At 37.4% G+C, this 13,599-nt stretch overlaps 1 protein-coding gene across 1 annotated transcript; it reads left to right on the plus strand.

The window, feature by feature from the left end:
* The first annotated feature begins 1,427 nt into the window (after positions 1-1,427).
* On the plus strand, positions 1,428-11,962 carry LOC132616672 (dihydrolipoyllysine-residue acetyltransferase component 4 of pyruvate dehydrogenase complex, chloroplastic-like). The gene is made up of 7 exons (XM_060331241.1): positions 1,428-2,086; positions 3,133-3,516; positions 3,940-4,131; positions 4,236-4,323; positions 4,426-4,496; positions 4,592-4,675; positions 11,672-11,962. Exons 1-7 carry the CDS (start codon positions 1,598-1,600, stop codon positions 11,774-11,776), a joined length of 1,413 nt encoding a protein of 470 aa, XP_060187224.1. The 5' UTR covers positions 1,428-1,597; the 3' UTR covers positions 11,777-11,962.
* Positions 11,963-13,599: the final 1,637 nt, after the last annotated feature.

Raw genomic sequence — 13,599 nt, forward strand, 5'->3', positions numbered from 1 at the left:
CTTGCGTTAACTAACTCATGATGCAACTTTAACGTGCGAAAATCCGGGGTGTAACACTTATAGTACGTACATTCCTACTAATGTTCTTATATACCTTCATACAAGTACCCTTTCCAAAATCCTTTAACTAAAGAATCCGTCTTCTATCTTGGTTTACGAGCTTACCAATCCAACATCGATACTGGAAATCCTATTGTGAATTCGGTTCCCTTGGTTTCAATCGGTATTAATAATAGTTATTTCAATTCCCAAAATGCACTTTACAACTTGAATTAGCTATCATTTACAATTTATCTACCACTTTAAATGTTTCTATTGACTGACACCTCATCCGGAGGTCCTTAAGCGATGTTTGTCCCCGAAGGACCACCTCTTGCCTTGTTTCGCCGAACTACAATGCCTCCAACAAATCATGCGATTATTCCTCTCATTTCGTCAACTCCATAAAGTCACATCACCAGTAATTGTAGAAACTTGCCGAGTCACAGGCAATAGATACAATGCCCATATCCCTTATCCAAAATTAGGTGCAACAACCGATAACTCCTTAAGTAATAAATCTAAAAATCACCATTAATTTGCTATGATCAATAGTAAAAAATTAACTCCTTAAGTAATAAATCTAAAAATCACCATTAATTTGCTATGATCAATAGTAAAAAATTCCACAAACCATACTCACTCCTCTAGAAAGACTTGTCTAAAGGGAGATATTCCAAGAAAATCATCTAAGAGATGCTAGAACAAAATTTTCTTTCTTAATAAAAATATATTTATAAGTACATTTTATAATAATAGAAGGTAAGATGATATTACATTAGTTAACTTTTCTTTCCTGTTAAGAGGATTGTGCCTCTAGAATTCTGTCATTATAAAACTATAAAAAAGTCGTTGACTTTTTTTAATTTTAGTATTATAGTTTTTGTTTCATTTATATTGATTAAATTTATAAAAAAGGTTATTTGTTGAATACCAGATGTGTAGGCAAATTGACTAATTTTAATATAGACTTCAACCTAGGGGTGTTCAAGAAAAATAAAAAAATAGATACATTTTTGGATTGATTTGGTTTTTGATTTAATTTAGAAATCGCTAAAATTTGGTTTGTTTTTTATATTAAGCAAAAAAAAAAATCAAAAAAATCGAATTATACCGACTATATAAATATTTATTTAAAAGTTATAATTGCACACATATATGTGTGTATTTTTATATAATATTTTTAAGGGTAATAAAACGGTGTAAAAGCTAATAAATCTAAAAGCGTGTGAATTTTTATAACCAAAGGAATCAAAATTGAACATCTTAAGAAATTAAAATTTAGATATGCTTAGTCGATATGAGGAGAACTAAATTAGAATCCACCAATGAAAAGTGCTATCAACCCTTAAAAGAAATTTAAAAAGAAAATAGAGTCCCCTCTTGTTTAATTGAGACTGAAGATGTCATTTCACCTCTTTCTTCTAACTAGGACTTGCATATCTCGTGTTGTCCGCCATTCTTTTTTCTCTTCTAAAATAAAGAAAGCTTGTCAATTGTCATATCTCATATCCCACCACACCATATAACTCACTCACTTCTCGATTCGGCATTTGCAATGGCTTCGCCACTCCAGTACAAGTCCCCTACTCCTCTCTCATTCTCCTCCACAATCTCTTCCACAATCTCTTCTCCTCGAAGCTTCTCATGTTCCCCTCGCCGATACAAACTTCCTTCTATCCAATCAAAGATCCGTGAGATCTTCATGCCAGCACTCAGTTCTACAATGACTGAAGGCAAAATCGTCTCATGGGTTAAATCCGAAGGTGATCTCCTCTCTAAAGGTGAACCTGTTGTCGTTGTCGAATCTGATAAAGCTGATATGGATGTTGAGACATTCTACGGTGGCATTCTCGCTGCTATCGTTGTTAATGAAGGCGAGACTGCTCCTGTTGGCGCTCCTGTCGCCTTCTTGGCTGAAACTGAAGACGAAATTGCTGAAGCTAAAGCTAAAGCCAAAGCCAAAGGCCAATCCGTAGTTGCTACTTCAGAAGCAGCATCTCCTCCCAATGTTGCTGCTTCGCCTCCGCCATCACCACCGCCTCCGGTAGGGAAGGAAAATATTTTATTCATAAATCTCTTAATGCTCATTTACAATCTTCATGGTTAGGAAAATAGCTAGTAGCACCCCATTTATAATACTTCCTCCGTCCCAATTTAAGTGTCTTAGGCACAAAGTTTAAGAATTAAAAAGAGATTTCTGAATCTTATGGTCCTAAATTAAAAATGCATATTTGAATCTTGTGGTTATAAAGTTGCCACGCAGGATGTACAAATTGTCAACTTACTAAATATAGAAAGAGATGCTATTTTTGTGACAGACCAAAAAGAAAAGTAAGACACTTAAACTGGGATAGAGGGATTAATAGGGAAAATTACGCTCTATGTCTATTTTTTAAAATATTTACGCCACGTAGCCCATATGTTGAGTTTGTTACCCGATTTAGCTCATATTTGTGTATGAACACCTTTTATACGCTATTGTACACTTTGTTGATACATTATGTATAATGCTTTCTCCACAGGTATAATGTTGTATAATATTGTATATTTGGCTACGTGGCGTAAATATTTTCAAAAGCTGTATATTTTTGAAAATATGCAATCATAAACTCATAAATCTCTGAATGCTCCTTTACAATCTCCACACTATCTCTGGTTATGAAAATAATGGGAAAAATTATGCTCTATGTCTACTTAGAGAAAATATTTACACGATTGAGCCCATATTTTGAGTTTGTTATCCGGTTTAGCCCATATTTGTTTATAAATACCTTTTTTACACTTTTATACATGCATGATACATTATGTATAATGCTTTCCCCAGCCATAATGTTGTCTGATATTGTATAAAATAAAATTATGGGCTAGGAGGCATAATATTTTATATTGGGCTGTATATTTTTGAAATTTCCAAGTGAAAATAGCTAGTAGCACCATATTTATAATAGTACGAAATGTACTTTTAACTCAAAACAGGAAAACCTATTCCTATGTGAATTTGACTATAAATCCTAACTAGACATGAATTTTAAAATACCAAATCCTAATCAATTTTGATTTACTACAACTTTGAATTACTTTTTCCAACAGGCAGCAGCGACTTCTGGTCCGAGAAAGATAATTGCGACTCCTTATGCAAAGAAGTTGGCAAAGCAGCACAAAGTTGATATTAACAAAGTGATTGGGACGGGTGCATTTGGACGGATTACTCCCGAGGATGTCGAGAAAGCCGCAGGAATTACACCTGCGCCATCTAAGAGCATCCCCGCAGCCAATGTAGTAGCTGCTCCAACTCCGGTTGCCCCCCAAAAAGCTTCTCCAACTAGCTTTCCTGAGATTCCAGGGTCGACTGTTGTTCCTTTCACAACAATGCAAGCTGCAGTATCAAAGAATATGATGGAGAGTCTCTCTGTTCCCACTTTCCGTGTTGGATATCCAGTTAGTACAGCCGCACTTGATGCTTTGTATGACAAGGTAAGTTAATCTAATAATACGTGATGTATCAAATTCTGCGGTGGGAATTTCATGGAACTGACACCTATTTCTTGTCCTTCGATTTCTGTTACTATCTGCTGCTTCTTGTACTTTGATTTGCATATTATTTTGTTGTAGTTACTGTTCAGAATGTTCTGTCATGCTTTCTGTAGTATTTTGTCATGGCTTCTTCATTTCCGCTACTTTCTTTTCCAAACTGTTTTGAACTGTTTTTCCTCAAGCCGAGGGTCTATAGGAAACAACCTGTCTACCTCCTAGGTACAGGTAAGGTCTGCGTACACTCTACCCTCCCTAGACCCCATTTTGTGCGATTACACTGTGTATGTTGTTGTTGTTGTTGTTGACACCTATTTGCATTTCAATTCTGGGGCTTGACATGTTGTTAAATTCAATTAATAACAGGTTAAGCCCAAAGGTGTTACAATGACTGCATTGTTAGCTAAAGCTGCAGCGATGGCCCTGGCTCAACATCCAGTTGTAAATTCGACTTGTAAAGACGGAAAGAGCTTTACTTATAATAGCAGTGTAAATATAGCTGTTGCTGTGGCAATTAATGGTGGATTGATCACTCCAGTGCTTCAGGATGCTGACAAGGTGGCAAAACCAAGTTTCTCTTTTTCAAAATTAAGCAGCATCTCTTCTCATGGAGAATATCTTGAATTTAGTGATGATGCTTATGTTTTGTTACCTTGATGTAGTTGGATCTTTATCTCTTGTCTCAAAGGTGGAAAGAATTGGTAGACAAGGCTAGGGCTAAGCAACTTCAGCCACACGAGTACAATTCAGGTAATGATTTGCTTCATTTGATTTTTTGTTATTATGTTTGACCTCGATGGCTAAATCATCCAATGAGATCTTTGGTTACTGAAATATGATTTTTGTATTCAGGGACTTTCACATTATCCAACTTGGGCATGTTTGGTGTGGATAGATTTGATGCTATTCTTCCTCCAGGCCAGGTTAGAAATTAGATACAGCCTTTCTTCTATTTCTGATTACAAGTCATTCAGTTATTAGGAAATAACAACCTTTTTGATACTGGGATAATGTTCAGGGGGCTATTATGGCTGTTGGAGCGTCAAAACCTACTGTTGTCACTGATGCCGAAGGCTTCTTCTCTGTCAAAAATAAGATGCTGGTACGTCTTCTATCCAGTTCCTGTGTTCAAGTGGTTGAAAGTGCTAGTTTGAATTTTAAAAAGAAAACATCGAAGTCAAACTATGGAAAACCTTTATTTCGTCCTTTCTTTTTTGGTCGGGTTAGAGACTGTTTGGTTGGAGGAGACGGAAAATCACATACAAGTTTTAGTTACATATAAATGCTCACTCTTATTTTAAATATATTAGTTGCTCGGAATAACTTGCACGACCCATCGCAAAATCAAAGCTTCTTGAGTTTTCATCTGAATTGTGGTGAATGTCATTACTATGTTTTCCTCCCGAATATTGGAAGTTGGAAAACAGAAGGTATTGCATTCACCGTCTGTCTGTTTAGATTTAAGAAGCCTCTGCCACCCTTCAGGTGATAGGAAACTCCTTTATTTGTTTTATTCAACTATTGGCGGCTTTCAGAGGATTTTAAAAGTGACCGCATTATCCTTATGTTTCTTTCTTCTATTTTGGTCCTCTTTATCTTGTTTCTTTATTTAAATTCTTTTCCCGTAAACTTCGTTCCTTTGTCTTGTATATTGTTTCCACTCATTAACTTCTAGTTAAAATTCTGATTCTCTGAAACTTATATTCTTGTTAACACAGATAGAGTTTATGGAAACATTACAGTGATATCAGTGAAGACTGAAGATATCCTTATAGATCTTTTACCTACATTGATGTTGACATATCCCTGCTTTTCTTCTACTTCATTCCTATTCTAACCTGATGCACTATATAGTAGTCCCAAATGGGTTGTATAAGGGCTTTTAACGAGGTATGTAGGTCCTGGGCTACTCCGCTCATAGCCTTAATGTATTGTATCAGGTGCTCAGATTTTTTCTGATATTCCTATTTTTTTTTTCGTGATCATGGTCCATTGTCCGCTCTGCTTACATGGGCAGCTGCAGCATAGTGGTACCGGGTTCATCCAAACCCAATACATTTGGCGCGAAACATAAATATGTGTAAAAAAATCCATTAAAATTACAGCACGTAGTAGAAATGAACACATAATTTAAAAAGACAATGAGTTTAATGCTAAAAACTTTAAAGGTTGAATCCATAAAGTTTAAATTCTAAGTTCACCTTTGTCTGCGTATGCAATAATATGATCACTTCTTGGACATGAGAAATCAGTGGCGTGAGGAAGGGGGTTTAGTCAACTAGGTCCGACAAAGTGCAAATCAAGTTACTTAGTAGAGGTTGAGAGTAATCATTAGAGTGACGATTAACTGATGTGATTTTCTGGTATTCTTTGAGTGCAATTTGCGCTACGTAGGAAATAAAAAGGGGCAATTCGTGCACAAAACATCCCGCGTTCAAGCCAGGTGTAGGAAAGGTCCAAATCCCACGGGTGTGTAATGTAGGTAGCCTACTCGGACGAAGGCATCAATAGTTGATTCCACGGTTCGAACCCGTGACCTATAGGTCACACGAAGACAACTTTATTGTTGCTCCAAGGCTCCCCTTCTTGCGCTACCTAGAGAATATGAAATGTGGGGGGGGGGGGGGGGGGGTGAAAAAATATCATAAAGGAGATTAGCATAATGTAAATTGTTGCAATTATCTTAAAACTCCCAATGGCATACCAATTATTTGTGTCAATGGAGCTAAGATATCAGATGGGGTTGGGAGGACATTTTGGTGACATACTAATAGTTTTTATGAGCTCCTGACCAACGAATTTCATGCGAAAAAGTGATTCTCTTCGCTAGTGATTAACAAAGACACTTATATAATAATGCAGGAAGGGGACTAACGCTCCTCAATACTGATGCAAATATAAGGCCAAGCAGATTTAATAATATTGTAACAAAGATACTGATGGTGAAAAAATATCATAAAGGAGATTAGCATAATGTAAATTGTTGCAATTATCTTAAAACTCCCAATGGCATACCAATTATTTGTGTCAATGGAGCTAAGATATCAGATGGGGTTGGGAGGACATTTTGGTGACATACTAATAGTTTTTATGAGCTCCTGACCAACGAATTTCATGCGAAAAAGTGATTCTCTTCGCTAGTGATTAACAAAGACACTTATATAATAATGCAGGAAGGGGACTAACGCTCCTCAATACTGATGCAAATATAAGGCCAAGCAGATTTAATAATATTGTAACAAAGATACTGATGTGGAAGTGAGGCTCGACTCACATGTCGTCCCGAAGAGAGAGTTTCAAGTATCTGGGGGCTATAATCCAAGGTAATGGGGAGATTGACGAGGATGTCTCATATCGTATTGGAGCAAGGTGGTTGAGATGTGAGGCTCACATCTGGTGTCTTGTGCGATACGAAGGTGCCACTGAGACTTAAAGGTAAGTTCTACATAGTAGTGGTGAGACCGACGATGCTATATGAGGTGGAGTGTTGGCTAGTCAAGAACTCTCATGTTCAGAAGATGAAAGTTGCAGAAATGAGGATGTTGAGATGGATCTGTGGGCTGACTAGGAGAGATATGGTCATAAATGAAGAGATTCGGGAGAAGGTAGGGGTGGCCTCCATGGCGGACAAGATGCGGGAGGCGAGACTGAGATGGTTCGAACATGTCCAGAGGAGAGGCACGGATGCGCCGGTGAGGAGGTGTGAGAGGCTGGCGATGGAGGGCTGGAAGAGAGGTAGAAGAAGTATTGGGGAGAGGTTATTAGGATATGACTAGTCTTCAGCTTACCGAGGACATGACCCTAGATAGGAAGGTGTGGCGGTCGAGGATTAGGGTAGAAGACTAGTAGTAGGATTAGTAGTATCTTCCTCTAGTAGGATTAGTAGTACCTTCCTTTCTTGCCGGACCAATATTATTTCCGTCATTTTCTTGTATTGTCATTTTAGCATTTGCATATCTCGTATTCTTAGTTTTCTATTGCTCCTTTGATCCCTACTACTATCTGTTGTTTCTTGTACTTCAATTAGCTTATTTATCTATGGTAGCTACTGCTCTTTTCTTTCAAACTGCTTTATCAGGGCTCTTTTTTCGCTTTCGTTAGTTTCATTTTCATATTGCTTTGAAGAACTTGTCCTTATCTGACCTTTTTTTCGTCATGTTTTCTCTTGAGCCGAGGGTCTTTCGGAAACAGCCTCCCTACCTTCCGTGGTAGGGGTAAATCTGCGTACACTTTACCCTCCCCAGACCCCACATTGTGGGATTTAACTGGGTATGTTGTTGTTGTTGTAAAAAAGACACATCCAAATCAATAGCCAACAGATTTATTGTGTAGGATTAGAGGTACCTAATGGTTGGGTTGGGCTGAATTTATTGAGTTAATAAATGGACGGGCCATTGATAGCCCAAATGTTACTTGGGCTGAAATGGGTTGGGTTAAAACGAGTCACAACACAACCAACTCTTACCATGTTTTAATTTCTTTATTTTTTCTTATAATTTATTTAAAAAGGACAGCCCGGTGCACTAAGCTCCCGCTATGCGCGGGGTCCGGGGAAGGACCGGACCACAAGGGTCTATTGTACGCAGTCTTACCTTGCATTTCTGCAAGAGGCTGTTTCCACGGCTCGAACCCGTGACCTCCTGGCCACATGGCAGCAAATAAATTATAATTTATTTAATTACCTAATAAATTTTTTCTTTTCTTTACTATGACTATATATAACATATCAAATAAAAAATTCTTTTTGAATTTTGTTTGGACAAGGTTTCTCATGGATCAATTTGGCTACAAATCAGCTCAACTTTTAGATGGTTTGAAATGGGCAGGTCAAAATGGACTGAGTTAATAAATGAGCGGGTCATTAACCTGCTTAAACTTAGGCGAGTTGGGCAGTTCATGTTTTCACGGTCTAATTTTACCACCTCTAAGTAGGATTCTGAAAGTGATGTTGTTTGGGAAGTTTGTTTCTCACTATAATTTGATGCTTAATTTATTTTAGGCTTATAGTTAATACACTTGCGTCTTGAGTGCATGATTTGGCACAGATCCAACACCCTCAGCAGTGTCCTGTCGTGTCGATATCGGTTGGCTGTGGTAAAGGAGGGATTTGAACGACATAGGTTTTACTTTTATAATCATTTAGTAATTTAAGCCTAGTGTATGGCAATGTGAAAGGTGATTGAAACTAAATACTCCCTCTGTTTCAATTTGTTTGAACCTATTTTCTTTTTAGTCCGCGCCAAAATGAATGACCTCTTTCCTAATTTGGAAACAAATTCACTTTATGAATGATTTACAACCACACAAATTTTCAAGGCTTATAACCCTCAGGGGTTGGCCTGGTGGTAATTGGCTTGAGCCTTGGGGTGCTCCCTTTCAAGGTCTCAAGTTCGAAACCCACTAGGTGCAAACAATTTCTGAGGGCCATCGGACTGGGGTAAAACCCTGAATTAACCGTGGTGCACTTGCGGGAAACTCCTTGCCGAGGGCCTGTGCACCCCCGGGATTAGTCGGGGCTCAAAGAGACCCGGACACCCGGTGCTTAATCAAAAAAAAAAAATTTTCAAGGCTTATTTTGAACCACAAGTTTCAAACGTCTTCCCTCTTTCTTAAATGTCGTGCCCAGTCAAATGGGTTCATATAAATTGAAACGGAGGGAGTATATATTAGAGTGCAGTTTTGTACTGAACTGATTGAGAGGTATACTGAAAAGGTCAATTGGTATGAATGGGTGGAAATGAAGAAATATTTTCTTGTGGACTATGGCAATCTCCTTATACGCTTCTGTGGCCTTGTCAATTTTTCACCTTACTCTGGAGGCATGGGAGAGAGATGCAGAAGATGGAGAAAAGCGATCTGCTTACATGCTTCTTGTTGTGCCTTGGTGCCAGCCCGCTCACCTCGGCCAAGCAAAACTCTTGTTGCTCATGACAACACTCACATTGTCTTGTGCATGTTGACTCTTCCCCCGCTTAGGCCTATGACAAGGACAACATGCCGATACCCTTGTCAGAATTGCACCGCATTCCGAGCATCTTGTCTAGGGGTCTAACAGTAGGGTTTCATGTGCCTCATGATTAGCTAATAAAGTTTGGCACCAAATGATTTGGTGGTATAATGGTGTTTCATTCAGAGCAATTAGGATGTGCCCATGTTTTTTTTTTTTGATAAGGTAATGTGTCCATGTTATCAATTTAATATCTTGTTTCATTTAGGAAATTTAGTGGCTTCTGTTGATCTGGAGCTGGATTTTTTAAATCTTTTTCTGTATTAGTATCTCGAGGTTCGTAGTGGTAACCTGGTGTATCTAAGGATGGTGTTATTTACTTGGTTATTCTAGGAATCTATCATCTGCTCTCACATTTTAGCTCCTTTGACTGGAATCTACAAGAATAAAAAGAATTTTACGCCTAAGTTGTTGCTTCTCTTTAAGAAGGACATGAAAAGTGAGATGCATGTGCTGAAAATTTGTTGTCACAAATGTAGTTATAAAGCCTTCCATGAATGCACATCAAATGCCTCGTGATCAGATAATCAATTCTAGGGTAGATGGGTATTCCTTAACCTGGTTTTAGTATATGTAACGATGTTCTCATTGTTTTTTTTTTCCTGCCTCATGATCTGATTAATCTCACCAGGCGTAGTTAGGTGGTAGTCCTTCGTCATAATCTATTTATGAGTTTCTTCTTTTACGTATTCTGCAACAAAAACTACACCTCAATCCCAAACTAGCTGGAGTTAGGTTTGTGGATCCTTAACATTCAATTTGTTCTACTCGTATCTGTTCCGTTTCGTTCCAATACATGTTTTAGTGTTACAGGTTCTGTATTTTTCTAACATACAAATCTTTAAACAAGCTAAACTTTACCAATACAATTACGTCTTAATCTGCTACTAGTTGGTATTGTCAATAGGGATCTTAGGTTTCCATTTGTTCTATTGTTTAGCTAAATTCACATGGATTTCAAAGAGATTGTTGGTTTTTTTAGATCTAACTTGTTCCTTTTTTAGCACCTTCAATCATCATATCTTCAAACTATCCCTAGGTGCATTTGAAGGCTTTATGCAGTGTGTGCATGCTATTTGCACCTTTTGTTGCACGTATTCATCTGAACATTAATTTCTACAGCACTCACATTGTAGAAATAGAGGTGAAAAACATACTTGCATATAACATTAGATGTCGCAAACTCTTACTGAAACTTGTCTTTTATTCGGAGAGGCACTTTCATATCGTATAGCATTCCCGTAGCATTTCTCAATTCCGGTCATACTATTTTCGGTTCTATATATTACATATTCTTCTATCTTTTTATTTGTAATATGGAGTCTAGATAGTTGAATTCTCTTCGGCTAGACATCATAGTTTTATCTAATTTCAAGGGCCTAAGATTGGTTTTAGACGATTTTTTTTTTTTTGACAACCGTAGTGTCCGGCCAGCTTGAGCTCACCTCGACTAATTCCATGGGGTACCTGCTACCTCTCACTGGCACATATATCGGGTAACTCTATCCACTAAGGCTTGGACAGATGAGAGAAGAAACCACCTTGCTTGCGTTGGGATTTGAATCTGAGACCTCATGGTTCTCAACCCACTTCATTGACTACTAGGCCGCACCCTGGGATGTTTTATAGACGAATTTCTCAGTCATAAAAAATAGTCCTATCTAATTTCACTTTTAACTCAATTATATATTTACATAAAGCTAGATGATATAGCACTGTAACCTTGCTGGTTCACCGATCTACATGCATCGTTAGGCAATTTATTAATCTATTCTTGCACTTTTTTTGGACGACTCCTATATCGCTGCTTCTCCAAGCTGAGTCTTCTTGGACTGCAAAGTTAGGTACGAGAATAACTATGTTTGGTTCTTTGTGCAGTCCACTTCTATGCTGGCTTAAACCTTTTCTGTCTCGTTCTGTGTGTTCTTTCTGGGGTTAATGTACTATGCTGATTGAAAGAGAGTGTTCAACTACTGATGTTGTAATTAATCATGTAAAATGATTTAGGTTTATAGGGAAGCCATGCTTTAAAGGGTTTACGGAAAGTTCTAACCATAAGATATTTTGCACGGACCTTCTTATGTTATACAGGTGAATGTCACGGCAGATCACCGGATTATTTATGGTGCTGACTTGGCCGCCTTCCTTCAAACGCTTTCAAAGATTGTAGAGAATCCAGAGAGCTTGACAATGTAGATGTAGCGTTTAGAATGATGGGAGATGGCAAATTGTTTTTGCAGCAAAGACATGCCAGTGTGCTGTTGCAATCAATAGTTTCTGGCGGTGTCCTGCTATGTTGTACTAAAGCTTTCCAGTTTTTTCAAAGTGAGACTATATTGCATTCTTGGAATTCTTGGAATGAAACAACAATATTTTTTCCCTTTTGCTGATTTTCTTTTTGCAAATTCAAAATAATTAACAAGTTTAGTATCTCCTTCTAAACTCGATTAAAGCTCTTAGAAGACTCTGCTTTGCCCGCCGATATTAATCTCTCAGGAGGCTCTTTTTTTTAAATCAACCCGGTGACAATTCAACCTCGTTCGATTTATTGAGTTGGCAGGTGAAAAACGCTGATATGCATTTAAGTCGGTCGAGAGTTGATTTTTAAAGTGAGTATGGATTGATTTTTCTGGGAGATATACATAACCGACGACTTTTAAGTTGTTCATGACGATCATATAGATATTCGTACTGATCCGAGACACCTTTAGTCCTCAAAATTGTACCTCGTAAACACCTGACTTTTATATGTGAACTGGGTAACTTACCCGAGCGAACAATCTCATTAAGCTTACGTATGTAATATCTGAATATACAAATAACTTAAAAGGCCATTTCTTGTAAAAGGTTAAGATCATTTTCTAAATTATAGATTCTTTTACAACTATAATTTTTGAAGCATTCATTAGTGTTATTAGCAATTAAGAATATCATTATTTTGTTTCCGTGCACTTTTTAAATATCTAAACATAATCCACAAAAGGAAAAAAAGAATCAATTAACAAATCTGCACTGACAAATTTAATGCGTCCGTATTCTTAATTCCAACACTCCTATAGACATAGGGAACAACGGAAACGAATGGTCAAAAGAAGTGGTTGTAAATGCAAAGTTGATTTAAATAACAATGTGTACACAAAGGTATCTGATCTTTGTCATTGGCTAAGCTCAACTTCCGCAGTGGCACGTTGCAGTAGACTGGAATGTCACTATTTCTTCTCACCTTGAAATGGAGATAAATCCATTCAATCTGGTACAAAAAGTAACGAGACACCTCATTGATCAACAAAAATCTAAATGACTAAATATACCCTATGCATAAAAACACACGCCTAATAAACTTATTTTCTCACAGCTCGGACAATTTATGGATCAAGATACAGCCAATGTCTGACCTTCTCTCTGGCATCGGTACCAACCTGTGCAGGAAACTAAGTCAGCAGATATCAGCAAAAACATGAGCGATATGGATAAAATATGAAAATATAAATATAAGAGGCCAAATGAATTTTTAAAAAGATAATACAAAAAAGTTGTAACATTACTGTACAGAAGTTCATCGTATGATGTACAGATGTGTGCTGACTGTATATATCTTCTTATCTCCAGTACTACCATCTCAAAACATAATAGAGTTTGCTTTCTGTTCTAGCATTTCATGACTTCAATACCTTAAACTAATGTTGCTCTTAAATGGTATTATCAAATCGCACCAAGGCTTCTGACTTCACGAACCAAGGAAGGGAACACACCAAAAAGGAGAAAAACGTTGCTTTAAATGACACCTACTTCCTTAAGACCCAAAACATGTGATTGACTTAAAGTAAGTGCGGCGACAAGTTGCAATTGCATTATGGTATGGTTATCAGCACACATTATTCATTCATAGAGGGCAATGATAGCTTTAGTATCAATATTCTCAGTCCAATCCCTACAACAACCTTCTAACTTTTCTTCGTTTTTATTTGCCCAGATATTCTGTATTTGCAAAGCACGTGATAAGAATGTAAACCAGAAGA

This window comes from Lycium barbarum, chromosome 11 (assembly GCF_019175385.1).
Source record: "Lycium barbarum isolate Lr01 chromosome 11, ASM1917538v2, whole genome shotgun sequence".
Classification (NCBI taxonomy): domain Eukaryota; kingdom Viridiplantae; phylum Streptophyta; class Magnoliopsida; order Solanales; family Solanaceae; genus Lycium; species Lycium barbarum.